This window comes from Corvus moneduloides, chromosome 4, assembly GCF_009650955.1.
Source record: "Corvus moneduloides isolate bCorMon1 chromosome 4, bCorMon1.pri, whole genome shotgun sequence".
Taxonomy (NCBI): domain Eukaryota; kingdom Metazoa; phylum Chordata; class Aves; order Passeriformes; family Corvidae; genus Corvus; species Corvus moneduloides.
In genome coordinates this window covers 17813403-17829421 of record NC_045479.1, presented here as the reverse complement: position 1 = coordinate 17829421, position 16019 = coordinate 17813403, and the positions used below count along the sequence as shown (strand labels likewise).

The following is a 16019-nucleotide window of genomic DNA, read 5'->3' as shown; positions in this document are numbered from 1 at the left end:
CCTAATTTTCCAAAATTGAGTTAGACCCAATACACATTTTTGAAAACAGCTAGGAGTAATATTGTTTAATGCTGTTGTTACAACAATTGGTTACTTTTAAATGAAGAAACAAATGGCATTTTCTGTACCGGGAAGCTCAAATACCAGTAATCTGCTGTCTTTGTCAGGTTATGTTCTTAACAAGTGCTTTGGTGATTTTAGAATCATCCTTTAACTACCAGTTCTTCAGAAAAATTCTCAGGGGACCATCAGTCTTTCAGTTGTCACTGTCCCCACTCCAGGAACTGTTTTCTCCTCCCTTCCCAGTCCATGGGACTCAGCCACACGGATGCTCACATCAAATATAACTGAGAGGAAAGAGATGTACAGGAGATGTATTGGTGCAGAGGTGCCATTAAAAGTGATGACCCAGCAAAAGCTGTGGTTTAGATAAGTTCCAGCTTCTGTGTAAAGATTCCTCTTCCCTTGCTGTCTGCAGAATCAAGGTGCTTTGTATTCAAAAACCTCACATGGATATCAGTATCTTAAAAATTAATTGGTTTGCCCCTCCTTCCTACCTGTGGATAGGTATCCCAGGTGACCACACGCCTTCTCACCCAGTCCCTGGGATGGTGGTTAGACTTGTTTCATCATGCAGCAGACTTAGAACTAACGAGGGAAACGCAGCACTTTACTTTTGTTGGGCCTGAAAGCATCATGAGTTTTCACAATACCTCTTCCTCTACAGCTTTTCATGCATCATGCCCAGTGAGTGCTCTTAATCCCAGCAGAAGCACCACAATCACAAGATCACAAGAGCATCACAAGGGCTGGCTGTAAACAACTCAGGAACCTCTTGAGAGCTGACACTGTCACGTAACAATTTGAGAAGAGAGTTTTTCTCTACCTACCATGTTGACAGCATCCTGGTCAAAGGGATTCCACTCAATGTTCTGAGGATAATGGGCCAAAACTTTGGACTTGAAAGTTCTTCTTAGGGGACTCTGGTCGAAGTTCTCTCCTGCAACAAATGAAGAAATAATGACTCAAAACAGCAGTGAGGCTTCAGAGAGAGCTGGCTTGGGTTTTCTTTTTTTTTCTTTTTTTTTTTTTTTTTTTTTTTTTTGGTGAAATCTGATGGACATTTTAACTCTCAACAGAGGTACTACTCTTAAAAGAGAAACAGAAAAGATTCCCATTCAGTGTGACCTTACCCTCCTTTCCACAAAATCTTACTGCAGTTGCACAACAGCTTACAGGTAAGTATTTACAGAATAGAAATATATTGTCAAGAGAAAAATCACTGCTGAAATTTTATAGAAAAAGACCTTGCAATCAGCTGGATTCTTGACCTTCCCCTATAGCCTGAGTATCGAGAGATGGCTTTACTTAGTCACTGAAAGAGCACTTTCCCTCAAGTTTGTTAGAAGCTGTCTTTAAGGTCAATAAAAAATATGAGCACCTCTTGGCTATTATAAATTATTCAAGGATTCATTACAGATGATCTTTTTTATATTACAAGTCCTGTGTGAAAATTAAACATTTATTTTTTCTACATCAAATTTCAAGGACAGACTTCTGCCACACAAAGAATCCAGCAAGTGCAAAGAGGAAGACTGAAATTAGACATCAGGCAGAAATGCATCCAGTTATCAGCATACAAATTATTTCACAGTGATTCTGTTAATGGAGTTCCCCTCAGTAGACATATTGCAGCATCATGGTGGTGGAATTACCATCCTGGAAGTGTTCAAAAAACCTGTGGATGTGGTACTTGGGGATATGGTTTAGTAGTAAAAAGGCAGTGCCAGGTTAATGGTTGGATTTGACAATTCTAAAGGTCTTTTCCAACCTTAATGACTGCACAGTTATTTTTCTTTTAGCACTAAACGCTACAGCTGTGTTTCCTGGGGAAGGGAAAGATAGGATGAGACCTGGCTGAGGGGACTGGGGGAGAGACACCTTCTTGATGTCTCCAACTCCCTGAAAGGAGGTTGTAACAAGGTGGGGGTTGGTCTCTTCTCCCAGGCAACAAGTGACAGGACCAGAGGAAATGGCCCCACATTACACCAGTGAAGGTTTATACTGAATATTAGGAAAAATTTCTTCACAGAAAGGGTTATCAAGCATTGGACCAGGCTGCCCAGGGAAGTGGTTGAGTCACCATGGAAATACTTAAAAGACATGTAGATGTGGCACTTAGGACATGGTTCAGTGGTGGATTTGGAGTGCTGGGTAATGGTTGGACTCAGTGATCCTAAAGGTCTTTTCCAAAGTAATGATTCTACAATTCTACAAGAGGAGCTCTGGCAGGAGAAGCCAGCCTGCTTCTGGAATTGCTTAAGGCAAACCAGAAATCCAGCAAAAGTGTATGCATCAAAGCAATAAAGAAAACTGAGGTTATCAGCTAAACTGGATCACATCAAAAGGTATGTCAGGGTTTAGTTGGTTAGTTCATCACTTCTGCCAAGTTGGACCTGACTTGCCATGAGCTCCTATGGCAGTCCAGAGCACAAGATCTATGAAGATCCTCCTCATGCTCAGTTACAAGTTCAGACAATTACACAAAACCAGAGACCACTTCTCTATTTCAGAACATGGCAGTAGAATAACCTCTTATTTTGGTCCAAAAGTTCCTTGTAAATCCATTAAAGATAGGAAGTCCACCAATTCCTAAAATTCTACAAAATAAAGATCCCAACAAGTAAAACCAGCAAAAATTCTGTCTCCAGGTTTGTACTTAGACATACTCAGCAACATTTTTAGCTCTTAGAATCAAACAGTAATTAACATGCTTGCATAATCAAACAAATCTGCATGAGGTTATTTCCCAATTAGATCTTCAATCATTCTCACATCTGACATAGGCTACCTTACCACCGTGACTTGGCAGAAAGACAGGTAGTTGATGCTAAATTTATTTGGTTGCTTCTATTAAAAGTTAGAAGAGAATATCTGGGTGACTTCATGAAGTTCTCCACCACTAACAGTAAGTGACTGCTGAAGTTTAAATTTCTTTAAAGGTTTCCTTTCTCATGACCAAAAAAAAAAAGTTTTGGTTATCAAGTATAAGCATTGCTTTAAGAAATCCAGCTGCCCAAAACCAGCAGTTACAATGTCCCCGTAGGCTGACAACATGGATTCATTTCAGCCAGAAAAGTAAATGGCACAAACAACTTACCTCTCCAGAGTCTCTGCAGTGTTTGCATTTTACTACTCCAGTGGTTTAAGAAAAAGATAAACTTAAGGTAAAACACACACACAGAAAATACAATTCTCTCAATCAGTGATCATGAGGGAAAAGAGAAGAGCCAAGACACCACACTGGAGTAAATCAACGTGTCGTTAGCTTGAAAGGACATGACATTGCATCCTCCATACAAAGCTGCCTCATGGAAAGACAAGCAGCGCAAGCTTTTAGAGGAGATACATAATTTAGGAAAGAAACAGTACAAGGCTGTGACAGGAGCAGCCTGTGTGTGAGGGTGAAATGTCATCATTTGCCCAAACTAGCAGGAAACACCCCAACTCTCACCAAAACCAGCTGAGAGGCATGGACCATGACAGCCAGCTCCACACTGACATGCGGCTGGAAGAGAACCACAGGGAGCAGAATCTTCTTGGCAAACATAAGGGAAGGGATCTGGACTGAAGGGTACCTGATGCTATCAGCTCTCAGCCTTGGTAGTTCTGACCTGCTGGGTCACACATGGCAGAGAGAATTTACTTAGCTGTTACTCTGGGCCAAACAGTGAATTTTCATTAAATCTCCTACGTGCTTTTAAGTGCTTCTTTGCTAACTTTCCAAACAGGATTAGCAAGGCACATTAAAAGTGAACCAAGTATCAAATGCAAATTGAATCCATTTGCCAAAATACTAATGGCCAGATAACAGTACTACGAATATGGACAGGAGCATTGTATTTGATGAGTGCTGCCCATGCAAGCAGCACAACTTACAGAGACAGCTGCCTATCAGAGGCAAATTAAAAAATTGGGTTTGAATTGAATCCTTTTGCTTTCAGGATATTAAAAAAAAAAAATTAAAGTACTTTTAAAAATTGTGTAAAACGTTTCAGATTCAACTTCCATTTCATTTGGATGCTACATCCTGTTAATGGCACTCTTAAACAACTTGTGCCTTCCTTTTAAGGAGCTGGCTTTTAAAGGGACATCTAGTTTCAAATTAAAAACAAATGGTGAAGTGATGGATGCTAGATCAAGAAAAAACTGTGCTAATTTCATTTCAAAACAAAAAGATTGCTCAAAATTAGAAAATAAGCCTGATCCATGTTTTGGATGAAGGATACAATTACTAGGGAAACTCAGCTACAGCAGTGAAGTTGTTAATCACAATGACTTTCCTAAGAGTGATCCTATGTAAAAATTTAGTGATCTTAAGTTTTAAGCAGATCTGCTTCAATTAATTATCACAGTGACAGAGGCATACAAAGCCATGTACCAAATAGGCAGAGGCATCCTCCACCCACACCCTCTGGTCCAGGGAATGTGAGCTATCTGTCACTCCTTCCAAGCTCTGGAACGTGGACAGGAATGCTTGTGACTACAGAAACAAAAATATCTTTTATTCCTTTAGAGGAACATTCTGGGAGCACAACTATGCACAGTGCTCATGGTGACCACCTCTGTGATAGCTACCTCTAATTAAAAGCTCTCAGCACACGCAGCTATGTTCTCTCCCTGCAGATGGAATTTTGTTAAGCTTATTAAATAACAGGATGACCCTGCACGAGAAGCAAATAATACACAATGTGTGAGTGAGAAAACAATGCGGGCACAGGAATAACAGTGCTTGGCTGGGGAGCAAGCAAGCTGTTAATTGTCAGGCTCAGGAACTGGTTAGTTTAAGTAGTGCAGAAACTGTGCTCTGCTGCTTTTCTTCCATGCCTCCCCAGGATGCCAAGGTGGCAGTGGGAGGCTGATCAGAGTTCAAGGACATTAACTCAAAGGCCTTATTTCTGACCACATATTCTCATAATCTTACAGCAGAGGATGGAGATGATATGAAAAGAAGGACTGCGACAAGGCAGACTGAACAGTTCTCATTCCAAAGTTTTAAAATCTGCCTTGTCTATAAGACGGTAGTGGATTTGGGGGCGCTGAGGAGGAGGGCAGCGTCTAACCTGACTTTCTTACGTCGATATGTAAAGGAATTGATGGATCATATTTAAGCAGGAAGTCACAGGGGGATGTGTACCCTATCAATACATCTAAATTATCTGGAATTTTTTGGGGGGGTTATGTGTCTGTGTGAACCTCACTATTGCTATTTAAATCTAGAGTGCAAAATGTGCTTCCTTGAGGTGTCAGGAAGCTTTTGTGTCTCTGTAGCAGAAATTGGTGGAGCTGAACTTTCTGGGCCCCTTTGTTCACAAATCCACATAACTAAGCCTTGTTAGATTTCTGGGTTAGTATCCTCTAATATGGCCTCATGAAAGATAGTGTTCAGTCTGCCAAGCACAGAGATCTAGCACAGTCTCCTCTCCACCAGTATACTGACACCACTACTGGGATTTTGCTGGAGAACCACACCTGCCAAGAGAGTTTCAAGAAATAGAACAAAAATTACCAAATACTGATTTAAATTAGGTAAAAGAATGAAAGAGTCCAAGAGTTTTGGTTTTGATTTTGATCTGTGATCTTTAATTTGATTCAAAAGGAGTTAGAAGACTGAACACATAGAAACAGAGAGGTCCTGATCATTGTTTTATCCTTAACCCCTCTTTACCTGAGGTTTTGTCTGCAGTGTCTGAGCTCTTGCCATGGAGGTCTGCTTGTAGCCATTGGTACAAGACTACACAACATAACAAACAGAAATAAAAAAAGCAAGTATGAACAAAATGAAAAGATACACAATGTACTAGGGAAGGGGAAAAATATGAAGCAGACGTTAAATACTCCTCCTCGCAATCTCTCTTCCCCGTGCTACCAGCAAAGGGTAAATCCACACGATAAATAAAACCTTCCATGCCTGGATTACTATAGAGGTGTTGAATGCAATGACAGACAGGGTAGAAATACTTGTCAAAATTAGTAACAAGATTAAATTCTCAGTACTTCAAACAACACGCTGCTTTACAGCTTCCCTATTATGAAAGACATCTTTGTTCACATGTTGAGCCCTTCCAGAGCCTGAGAAACTCAGGGGAAAAAACACATCAGTCCTTCAGCTAGTGTTGAACTAAACCCAAGAAGTGTTATTTAATATAATAGTGTTAGCTATACTGTTACACCTTCAATCCTGTACTGCATGCCATTTTCAGGACTTACTGAAGTTACCTAACACCTCTATTCATCATTTGTCTCGTAACTGGGTGTTTTTAGACTAAAATTTGAATAAATAAGCTATGTTTAGAACTTGGATGAACAATTTTAATGTCTTCCAGCAACAGCTACCACTTCTAAAGGAAGAGCTTCCTGCTAGCATGTCTAACTGAGGCTTCTTCCAACTGGTTTGCTCATCTCCTGCAGACAAACAAAAATGTTTCCACAGATTCTTTGGTATTTCTTCGTCAAAAAAAGTCACACTCACACACTACACAAAGGGATTACACAATCCTCTTCAAGTTAAATCTCTTTTTATAGAGCTGGCACCTATGTTAAAGCTGCAATACCAATGACCTCTCTGGTGATTCTCTCTCTAGGTGTAAACTCAGAGTAGTTCTGCTACAACCTCCTACTTGAGCTGTTAATCCAGACATCAGTTTAGAGGACCCAGAGAGTTCTGCCAAGGCCAGATTTTTTGGGAAGGCAGCCCTCAGCAGAGGGCACAGGAGTTCTTTTAACAGAGGTGTTTAGATGTGAACTTGTATTTTAAAATCATTTTCTCTTTTCTTTAGGAGGCACCTGAAGATAGCCCACATTCAAATCTGCAGGACGATGTTTTTCCACCCCACGTCTTGTTTCATTCTAATTTTGAGCTGTTTGAACTAAAAACTTGCATAAGTATTAAACTAAAGGAAACAAAACAGTTGTCAGAACTAGAGATGCCTCCTGCTAATGGCCCATATCTACAATATCTTTACAAGTCTCTCTGCCAGGGTGTCCTTTCAGCTCTCCCCTAAAAATTTTAATTGAAAGGGAATTTGGCACTGAGCTTCCACAGAGGTAGCCACCACCTTTGCAGTAGGAAGAGCGAAACGGAGCAACTCATGAAGTAATGTATAACCAGATGCACTGGGACAGGTTCTGGTTTGCTGCCCATTTCAGTCCTTTGACCATTTACTATCATCAATCACAGGGCTAAACAGTCACAGAAGTTATGCAAAAACTCCTCCACAAGAAGTCAAATTGACAACAATGATAGAAATACAGAGCTATGGACACTCCCCTGGGTTGTACAGCCTAATTCTTTACACAAACACAATGTAATGAAACACTATTATTCCCAGAAATTAATTACACTTGGAAAAGGTGCAGTATTTTAAAAATTCTATTAAAAAGGAGATCTGTTCCCATAAAAGTCATTGCACGTCTAAATAAAGACAAAAAGGCTCTTAGCATGAGAAATTTAGTTTGCCATCATCTCTTCCTTCTGTCCTTGATTAAAATACTGAACTATCTGCCTACTAAGTAACATCATACAGCATCAACACTGTCAGTCTTAAAATAGCCCCAAGCCCCAGCTGCCAAGAGACCACAGACATGTCACTACACTAGCAAGTCAGTATGAATTATGCCGTCCCTTTTACATAAAAATTGTATTATAATCTTGTCAATTCCAAAAAATTAAATTATGTCAGTTTGGGTGTTTTTTTGCAGTGGAGCAGGTGGAGTTTAATAAACAGGTACCCAGTGCACGGTGCTCCAATGCTTGGAGTCTGTCTCCAAAGGCCGAAGGCATTAGCAGGCAACAGAGGAGCAAGTATAAAACTGGACCTATACTTAAAAGTACAGGAAATTATTTAGGCTTCAGGACTTTACTTTTTCTACGAATCAAGGTGTGGAATTCACTCATACTCTTCATGCTGCCTTAACAAGTATGGGGTCCCAATCTAGGGAAAACACGCCCCAGAGATCCTTGGCCTATCCTGTTCACATACAAGTGGCATATTTTCATTTCTATTGCACGTTTATATTCAGATCTGCTGTATTTTTTGAACACTTGGTATGGAATGAATGAGCATTTTTACTAATAGAGAAAACAATCTGAGCAACAATTAAAAGCTCATTTAAACTGAAGTTTCATACATCATTATTCTTAAACTGCCTGCTAAGTTTTTGTTTGGTTACACAGGACATGAGCAAGGTACATAAACACATGAAATTGAAGAGTTTGAAATGCAGCTCTCAGCTCCCAAAAGAACATCAATGATGGCAGAGTGACAAATGTTCAAGCAGGAGTAAGACACCAGCTCAGGTCCTTAAACACAGCAGGATGCTAAAGCCTGTCCAGCGAGGGGATCCCTGGCTTTGGACCAACAGGCACCTGACTACTGCAGTTTTGGGCTGAACTGCAAAGAAAACGAAGGCATTTTAGATGCCATCACATCCCCTATGAAGTTTGAACAGCTTCCTACTCACTGCAATGCCAGTTTCCCACTCGTTGCTTCATGTGTTCACCTCCCTCCACAGACAGAACACAGGATGAGGTGCCCAGTCATGCCTTTTGCACAGCACATCTTCCATGTTTGTGCTTTCTACTTATTTTCAGGGACAGGATCAAGTTCAAGTGCATCTAATTTCTGTCTTAGAATACGATGTTGCATTCTCAGACTGGTTTTGGAAATAGTCTCACAAATACAATTTCTGATTCAAATGAATCTTAAAACAGGTTTTGTTCTCTACTCCATTGTGACAGAGGTAGCACAAGAGTCTTGTCCCAAGATCTGTTTTGTTACAGTTGGTATTTCTGGAAAAAAGGAAAGAACCCACCAAAACCCACAAACAAGTAGAACTTATCATCCTAAAAGTCCCTGTACTATTACAGTTTAGGTTTGTGTGCAAGAATGCAGGAAAGAAAGGGAAGTTTATCAGTAAATTTTGCTTTGGGGCTTTTTAAAGACAGGAACAGCCAGCTTTATTTTTAAATTTCCAGTCCACTCAGTTATCTCTTAAACCACTCTGCAATGCACATTCTACCATGCAGCAGTATTAGTCTCCACTCATCAGGATGGCAAGTTTCAGGTGTTTTGTTACTTGAAGTCAGAAGCACTTGCACCAAAGCTGAGTTTATATAGTAGCAGAGCATTAATTAATTCACTGATACAACACCTCCTGCCAACCTAATTAAGCTCAGCTTGCAAATCAGTACAAAAAAAGAAAGTTTAACTTGGCCTGAACCATTTTCAGCACTAGACAACTTTGACATCAACAGAGCATGAAGATGTCCACACTGCAGCTTGAATACTTGGCTAAACCCAGGGATTTAGTTTTCTTTTTACCCACGTCACACAAGCTTGAGGCCTCAGTTCCCGGGACTCAGCAATGTTACACCGGATTTCTCCAGTTTAAAAGAAGCCCTTCCTTGCTGATGTTGCCAAGAGCTACCCCTTGATGTGCTGAGCCACACATGGGATGCAAGGGACTCATGGTTGGGCTTTACTCGGCACTGTCCACATGCTGTTGGCACCAGAAGGAAACTATCCCCAGTTTCTGAGGAAGATCCGTCTTCTTCCAAGAGCACAATCCATAACCCAAACACTGGCACTCAAGATGGATACTTAAAACACCCTGATCAGGGATAGCCTCTTTGCAGCCCTTTGAAGAGCTGGCCCACACCTGTAAGGTTTAGACAGCTGGTTTCGTTAGTGGGGCAAAAGAAGGATTTAGAAAGGGTGGACCCAGAAGTGGCTCCCCACTGTAGTGAGTTACTTCTTTTGCACACCCTTTACAAGCACAGGGTTACAGGAAGGTGACTGTCACCTGTCAAAGCTGCAGCTGCTAAGCTTTAGGAAAACTTAGTTAATATGTGGTCTTGATGGGAAAAGGGTCAGGCAAAGAAAGAATTTTGCTTCTTGCAGTCACCAAAGCTCCTTCATTGGCGTAAAGTAGAAGCACTCCCTTGTGTAGCACAAACTCTGCTTAGGGAGTTTTGAGAAACTGCTGTTTAAGTTGCTGCCAATAAGGAATTGTCCTTATGACAGCTTCCAAGAGCCAGTCTTCCACTAGTTTTCAACAAATGAGTCCTTTTAGAAGGAGAAAAGACAAAAAACCTTCTGCACGCTGAAAAGTCACAAGAACCCCCAGGCAAGGTTTGAAATTACCAGAGCTTCCGGACGGAGAAGGGTGGCAAGCAGGAATGGAGATGCAGAGAGACAAGGATCTGCTGCCCACACAGCCATATTCGTTCTTTAAAGCTGATACTTCCACTCAAGAGCTACCTGAAAACCATTTCAATTTGGAGACTGCTCTCAGCTGCTTCAACCCAGCTGTACCACAGTAACTGGAGAGCAGCATAACACTGCAAATGCTTTGACGGTGGGCAAAGCTGTCACCAAAGGACTGAGGCATTTATACAACATGCTAGATGATGCAGTTATTAGTAGCTCTGAAAAAAGGAACAATGGAGTTTTGTCAACTAGAAGTGTAAGAACATTGTTAAAAGGAAAAAAATGCCACCATGAATAAAAGATCAGCTGTTGTAACTACTTCAGGAACATCTCTGCAAGAAAATACAGGTGTTAGACAACACCAGCTTCATTTACAATCTGAAGAATGACAGTGAGTTTACAGAAGGGATAATTAAGTGCATCAGTGCACAGTAATTGTGCATGTAAGCCACATGAAGAATATTCTTTATGCTTGTGTAAACCTTAAGTAAATCATTACTAGTTAGATTAGTTAGATACAGCCTTAGGTTTTATTCATTGCAGCAGACCTCTATTTCAGACAAAGCATAAACCCCCAGTTTTAAGCTTTATCACTCCTGCCTATTTTGTGGCCAGTTTCCAAGTTTACTAAAAATACAGAAAGCTGACACCAGTACCCAATCACGCGGTCACTGTAAAGCTTCAGGACTCAAATCCAAAGGCATGGACAAACACTAATTTCTGGATCCAAACTAGATTCCAGGTGGAAAACCCAAAGCACAGCATCTTTTCTACCATGCCTCTAGATTTAGTTCAGATGCCTACAAAGGCTACCAGAAACTAAATCCTTTGGCGTTCCTTAACACCTTGGGGAGTATTAGGTGCCAAAGCATCTGTGGAAAGAAGGATCTCACTTGAAAAGGCCAGAAAAGTAATTGTCTCTGGGTACAGCTCACAAATGCCCCTGTGCCTCAGAGGCTTTCCTGCCTTGTCCCACTCATCCCCACAGACATCTGGAAATAAAGGCAATTCTGCAAGTGCAATCCTGACCCTTGTGCCTCAAAAACACCACTTCAAGGCTTCTACCAGATTTCCTCTCAGGGGTATTTTGAAGTTGCTTGCTCTCCCAACAACCCAGCTTTAAACCCCAGGATACACCTTCCACTGCCATCAAGATCTCTTAAAGAACACAGAAAAGTGCAAAGGGCTCTGTATCTTACAAGTCTCCCCTTTGCCAAAGCTCAGCAATGAAAACCAGTCTCTCACCCCTTCTTCTCTCACATTTCCACTGCCACTCCAGCAAAAATCCCTCTATCAGAAGATATCCATTTAAGAATGGCATATGTTTCAAGAATGTTTTTAGACCCTAAAGGTAAAAAGACCCAGGAGAGCCAAAAAAGGGAACGGGGAGCAATTCCTGGCCTGAAACCAGATTGAAGAGAGCCAGTGGGACTCTGAAAAGGGAGAGATGCACAGAAAGGAGAGTAAGAAACTGAGGTCCACTTTCAACCAAAGTGCATGTCTTACCTATTATTCAGTGCCCCGCTAGTAAGAGTTGAAAGCAAGAGAGAACAGAGATCTAAATACACCTAAAATTACTTGGCTTTTAAGCAAATGTTTGCTCTTTACCACTAATCCTCTAATCTTCTGGTGCCTGGATCCCAGGTTGATTGGCATACTAAAAATACACAGGTAGAAGGCATGTAATTGCTGCTCTGATTTTTACATAAACATGACCTGCCACCAACTACAGATCTACTTGAAAACCAAGGCTTTTAGAGCCACCTCAAACAGACACCAGAGCCCTCCTGGCCGCTGCACACAACTCCTGTTATTTCTACATGACACATGTTGTAGTATTTTACACCTTCCTTGGGCATAAAGTGGAATTTCATGGAGTTAAATAAAATGCTTCACCTAATGAGGCAAACCATACCATGCTGCTTTGGAGCCTCGGCTGTTACATTATTACACATTAGAAACGGAGTGTTTCATACTGAGCAGAGCAAGGCTGCATTAGGCACGGACCACAGCTGAATACACTTTAGCAACTACAGTCTTTGTGAGTGTACAAAGGTCTGGAAGGTCTAATAAACACAAGGAGTACATGCAAAAGGAGAGAGAATTAACACAATGTACGAGTGTAACAACGTAACTCTGAAAAGTGTGCTGTCTTGGTGTGACAATGTGGGACAGCTAAATCTGAACATCCTGTTGCGAAAAAACAAGAACATTGTCATTTTGCATTGAAAAAGTTGTTATTCCTTCAAATCAAGGCAGAAGAGAGTAATTTTGGGTGCTTAAGGATGGGTTTCAATAGTCCCCACACAACATTCCCTATAAAACATAAGCCCACTGACTCAATCATTTTTCTGTGTTAGAGAGAGCACACATGCTCTCACAACCTCACACTTGTGCATGCCTCCTCTCTCCCAAAGAGAGGGGCCTGGCAGGAACACTCTGCTCTGGGATAAAAGCTGCCCCCTGCACCTGCGGCTCTTCCACAAAATGGCCTGAGCAACAATAGAGACAGTCCTCAAACCTGGACACCAGCTGGCTCCTAATTCCACACAGCAATGCGGTAGCATCAGGAGTTCCTGCATTGCTCCTGTGGGATTAAAATTCCCATCTCAAATCAGGCAGGATACACACATGTCAGATTAAAGAGACGCAGGCATTTGCATACATCTTCAGGGTTTGACAGGTTTGTGGTGATTTATTCTGCAACCTGCAAACACACCAGGAGCATCCCTGATGGATGCCTCCTCAATGCAAAGGTTAACAGGTCTGTGTGCATTGTATTAAATATTTACATTAAGGAAGCAATTTCTTTTCTTTTTTTTTTTTAATATTTAAATGGGAAGCACACACAAGAGGAAAGACCCAAACTAAAAAATATTTGTGACAACAAACGATGCAGATCTCAGCAGTTACACAGCTGTTAGCAATAAGCTAAGCAGAGGATAGCTGAGCACAAGTATTACTGGATATTTGCTAAAATAAAGTCTGTAGTTTTACTATCAAGATGAAAAAATACTTTCTTGTTAAGGACTATAAGATGATTCACTAATACTAGATTACCACAGAATATAATGAATATTTCAAGGGCTTTACATGTATACAGGCAATCAGTCCAATAGGGCGGCTCTCCAAGTTGTCACAAGAACACGTGGTGCATGTGGGGAACAGAATTCCCCTTTGAAATCAAAAACACTATGTATGTATAAGATTAAAGGAATCTGAGCACTCACATACAGCTGCAAATTCAAGGGTCATAAAGGAATTCCAAAACATTCAAACTTCTAGCTAAACTTATTTATGAGCCAAACCAACAAAGCTTCCAAAACACACTTCTTTTGCCTCTGTAAAAGGCTGCTTGCTGAAGTAGGACTTCACCCCAGGCTTTGAATTCAGTAAGGTTTATTCTCCGTTTATAATTATATGACAGCCTGAATATCACTTATTTTAATGCAGAAATATGAAACTTCAACCTGAATCTGTATTTTGTAGCATCAGAGTATCCATTTATAAACAGCCTGAGGAACGGTGGGTTCTGGGGGTGCTTCTGGTTAACTCCTTCCCAAATTATTGCCTCCCTAAAGAAACATCCTTCTGCCACCCACCCCAGAGCTCTAAACTATTTGGTGTGTTTATTCAGGGACCTTCTCCACCTTTCCTGCTTCCTTTCTTACACTGGTGCTTCCCAACAAAGCTGCTTTAGGCTGCAGGTTAAGCGCTGAGCCCCATTTCATTCAGGCCAGGAACACTTTGATTTTGCAATAAAGGTGGAAGATACAGCAATCCTGCACTAAAGGCACTAACTCATGTCACCTTCGCACCTTTCCACTGCTTTCTCCATGACTAAAGAGTTGAGGGATTTTGATGCAGCCTGCAGGGGTAGATCTTGAGCAGGTGAATTAAGGGCAGCAAAACCTGAGCCCTACACAGGTACAGCTCCTTCTCCATGTTAGGTCAAAGTGCAGTGGCCCTACCCAAATGATAACACACAGACTCACATGACCCTGCAATAGTCATCCAGGTGGACTCTCCAACAGAGGTCTGCACTTTCCTAGACAAACAACAACATTGCTGCATCTCCCTGAACTGTCAGGGCATGACAGAGAAGCCATGGAATCAATATTGTCTAAAATAAGTGATATTTCATAAATCTTTATTTTCTGCTTTGAAAAGGCATTTAATTGCAACCTTGTGTTAACCTGTAGAAGCAAAAGCACTGACTTCTGTTCTAACCCAAGGTCGATTTTTCTCTTTCCCTAACCTTTCTTTTACTTAGTATTTTGAAAATTGTGCTCTTTTAAGAAAGACCGTAGTTCAGTACGGAAACTACAGTACAGTGTATTCCAAACAAAAAGTAACACAAAGCTTTGCAAAGATCCTCAACAAAAAACAAAACTCCAAAGCTAGATGATGAACTTGGAAATTGCTGCACCTCCATACATTTCAAGTCCAACATATCCCTTTCTTCAAATCCATGATCTGTGCAAGCTGAGCACATACAAAACTTGAAACCACACATGGTCTTTAAGATGGAGAAAGGAGCTGCACCAGCTCAAATTTACTGTGAGGGTGGTGAGGCACAGGAATGGGTTGCCCAGGGAAGCTGTGGTTGCCCAGGGAAGCTGTGGTTGCCCCACCCCTGGAAGTGTTGAAGGCCAGGTTGGATGGAGACCTGAGCAACCTGTTCTAGTGAAAGGTGTCCCTGCCCACAGAAGGGGGGTTGGAAATACCAAAAATTCCAAACCATTCTATCATTCTATGAACTTTCCTGAAGAGCCCTTCTACTTGATGACAAATAATTAATTCCCTGACAAGAAGAACAGCTCTGCACTTTTCACAGTGCAGAGGCAGAAGAGGCAGAAAGCAAGAAACTGAAATCTGAACATAATGGTCAATCAGGAGCGTGTTAGGTAAGCAAGCAGGACCTCAGACCCCAGCACTGGCCATCACAGAGAGCATCAAATCCCCTCCACGTTTGTCAGGGATACAGGATCTGTTCAAACAGATTTGTAGAATCTTGCTACTCCCTCCTGAAACCCGGTTTGTCATCACCAAGGTAGGAGTGAAATTGTTCCAGCATCCCTTTAGCTGCCATCTGCGCTCTCACAGGGAGGGGGCCCAAACTTGTCAAATGCCTTGAATTAAAAAAAACCCACTTCTTGCATTAGAAATGGGAAGAAGTGGCAATTTCAGGATAACAGCCTGAAGCCACTGGCCATCAGCAGAGCACACTGCCTATAATTAAGCAAGAAAAACAGGTGCCCCCCAGAATCCAAGTGTAACAACTGCATTGGGGAAAGCAATTTTTGAATATCCAGAGACTAACAGAGACTCTGAAACTCAAAGTGGTAACTTGTTTAGGAAAAAATACCAGTCTTGAAGGACAGAAGATAAAAGGGGCTTTGGGTTACAGCAAATCTAGTTTCTGTTACTGGCCCTACCTCATTTGAACAGCCCAGCCCTCCCCATCTGCTCTGCCCACCTGCAGCATGGGCACAGCTCTCATGCAAGCCAGGATGCTCCCAGCCAAGACTGGCAAAAAAAAAAAAATTTTTTTAAAAATCACTACCAGAGTTGGAGAGGTTCATATATATTTTCCAGCCATTTCAGTGACTATTTGAGGATGTACACTGGAGGCTCCTTTCAAAGCCCATCCAGTTCTGTAAGTACCCAGCTGGATGGCAGGTTTTCAGAAAATCTGTGGTATTTTTGTTTAGTTGGGGCTTTTTTAACCTTTTACTCCTGCTTAAG

General features: G+C 41.4%; 1 protein-coding gene across 4 annotated transcripts in view; it reads right to left on the bottom strand.

Moving 5' to 3' along the window:
* DENND5B (DENN domain containing 5B) overlaps positions 1 to 16019 on the bottom strand; it is a 104979-nt gene that overhangs the window by 55665 nt on the left and 33295 nt on the right. For 2 of the 4 annotated variants that reach the window (XM_032105910.1, XM_032105912.1), the window contains exons 2-3: positions 5729 to 5794; positions 891 to 1000 (exon numbers count right to left, since the gene is read on the bottom strand). In XM_032105910.1, the coding sequence (XP_031961801.1) occupies positions 891 to 1000; positions 5729 to 5794 (176 nt within the window). The remainder of the gene's footprint in view (positions 1 to 890; positions 1001 to 5728; positions 5795 to 16019) is intronic. The other 2 variants (XM_032105911.1, XM_032105914.1) reach the window with 1 other exon arrangement.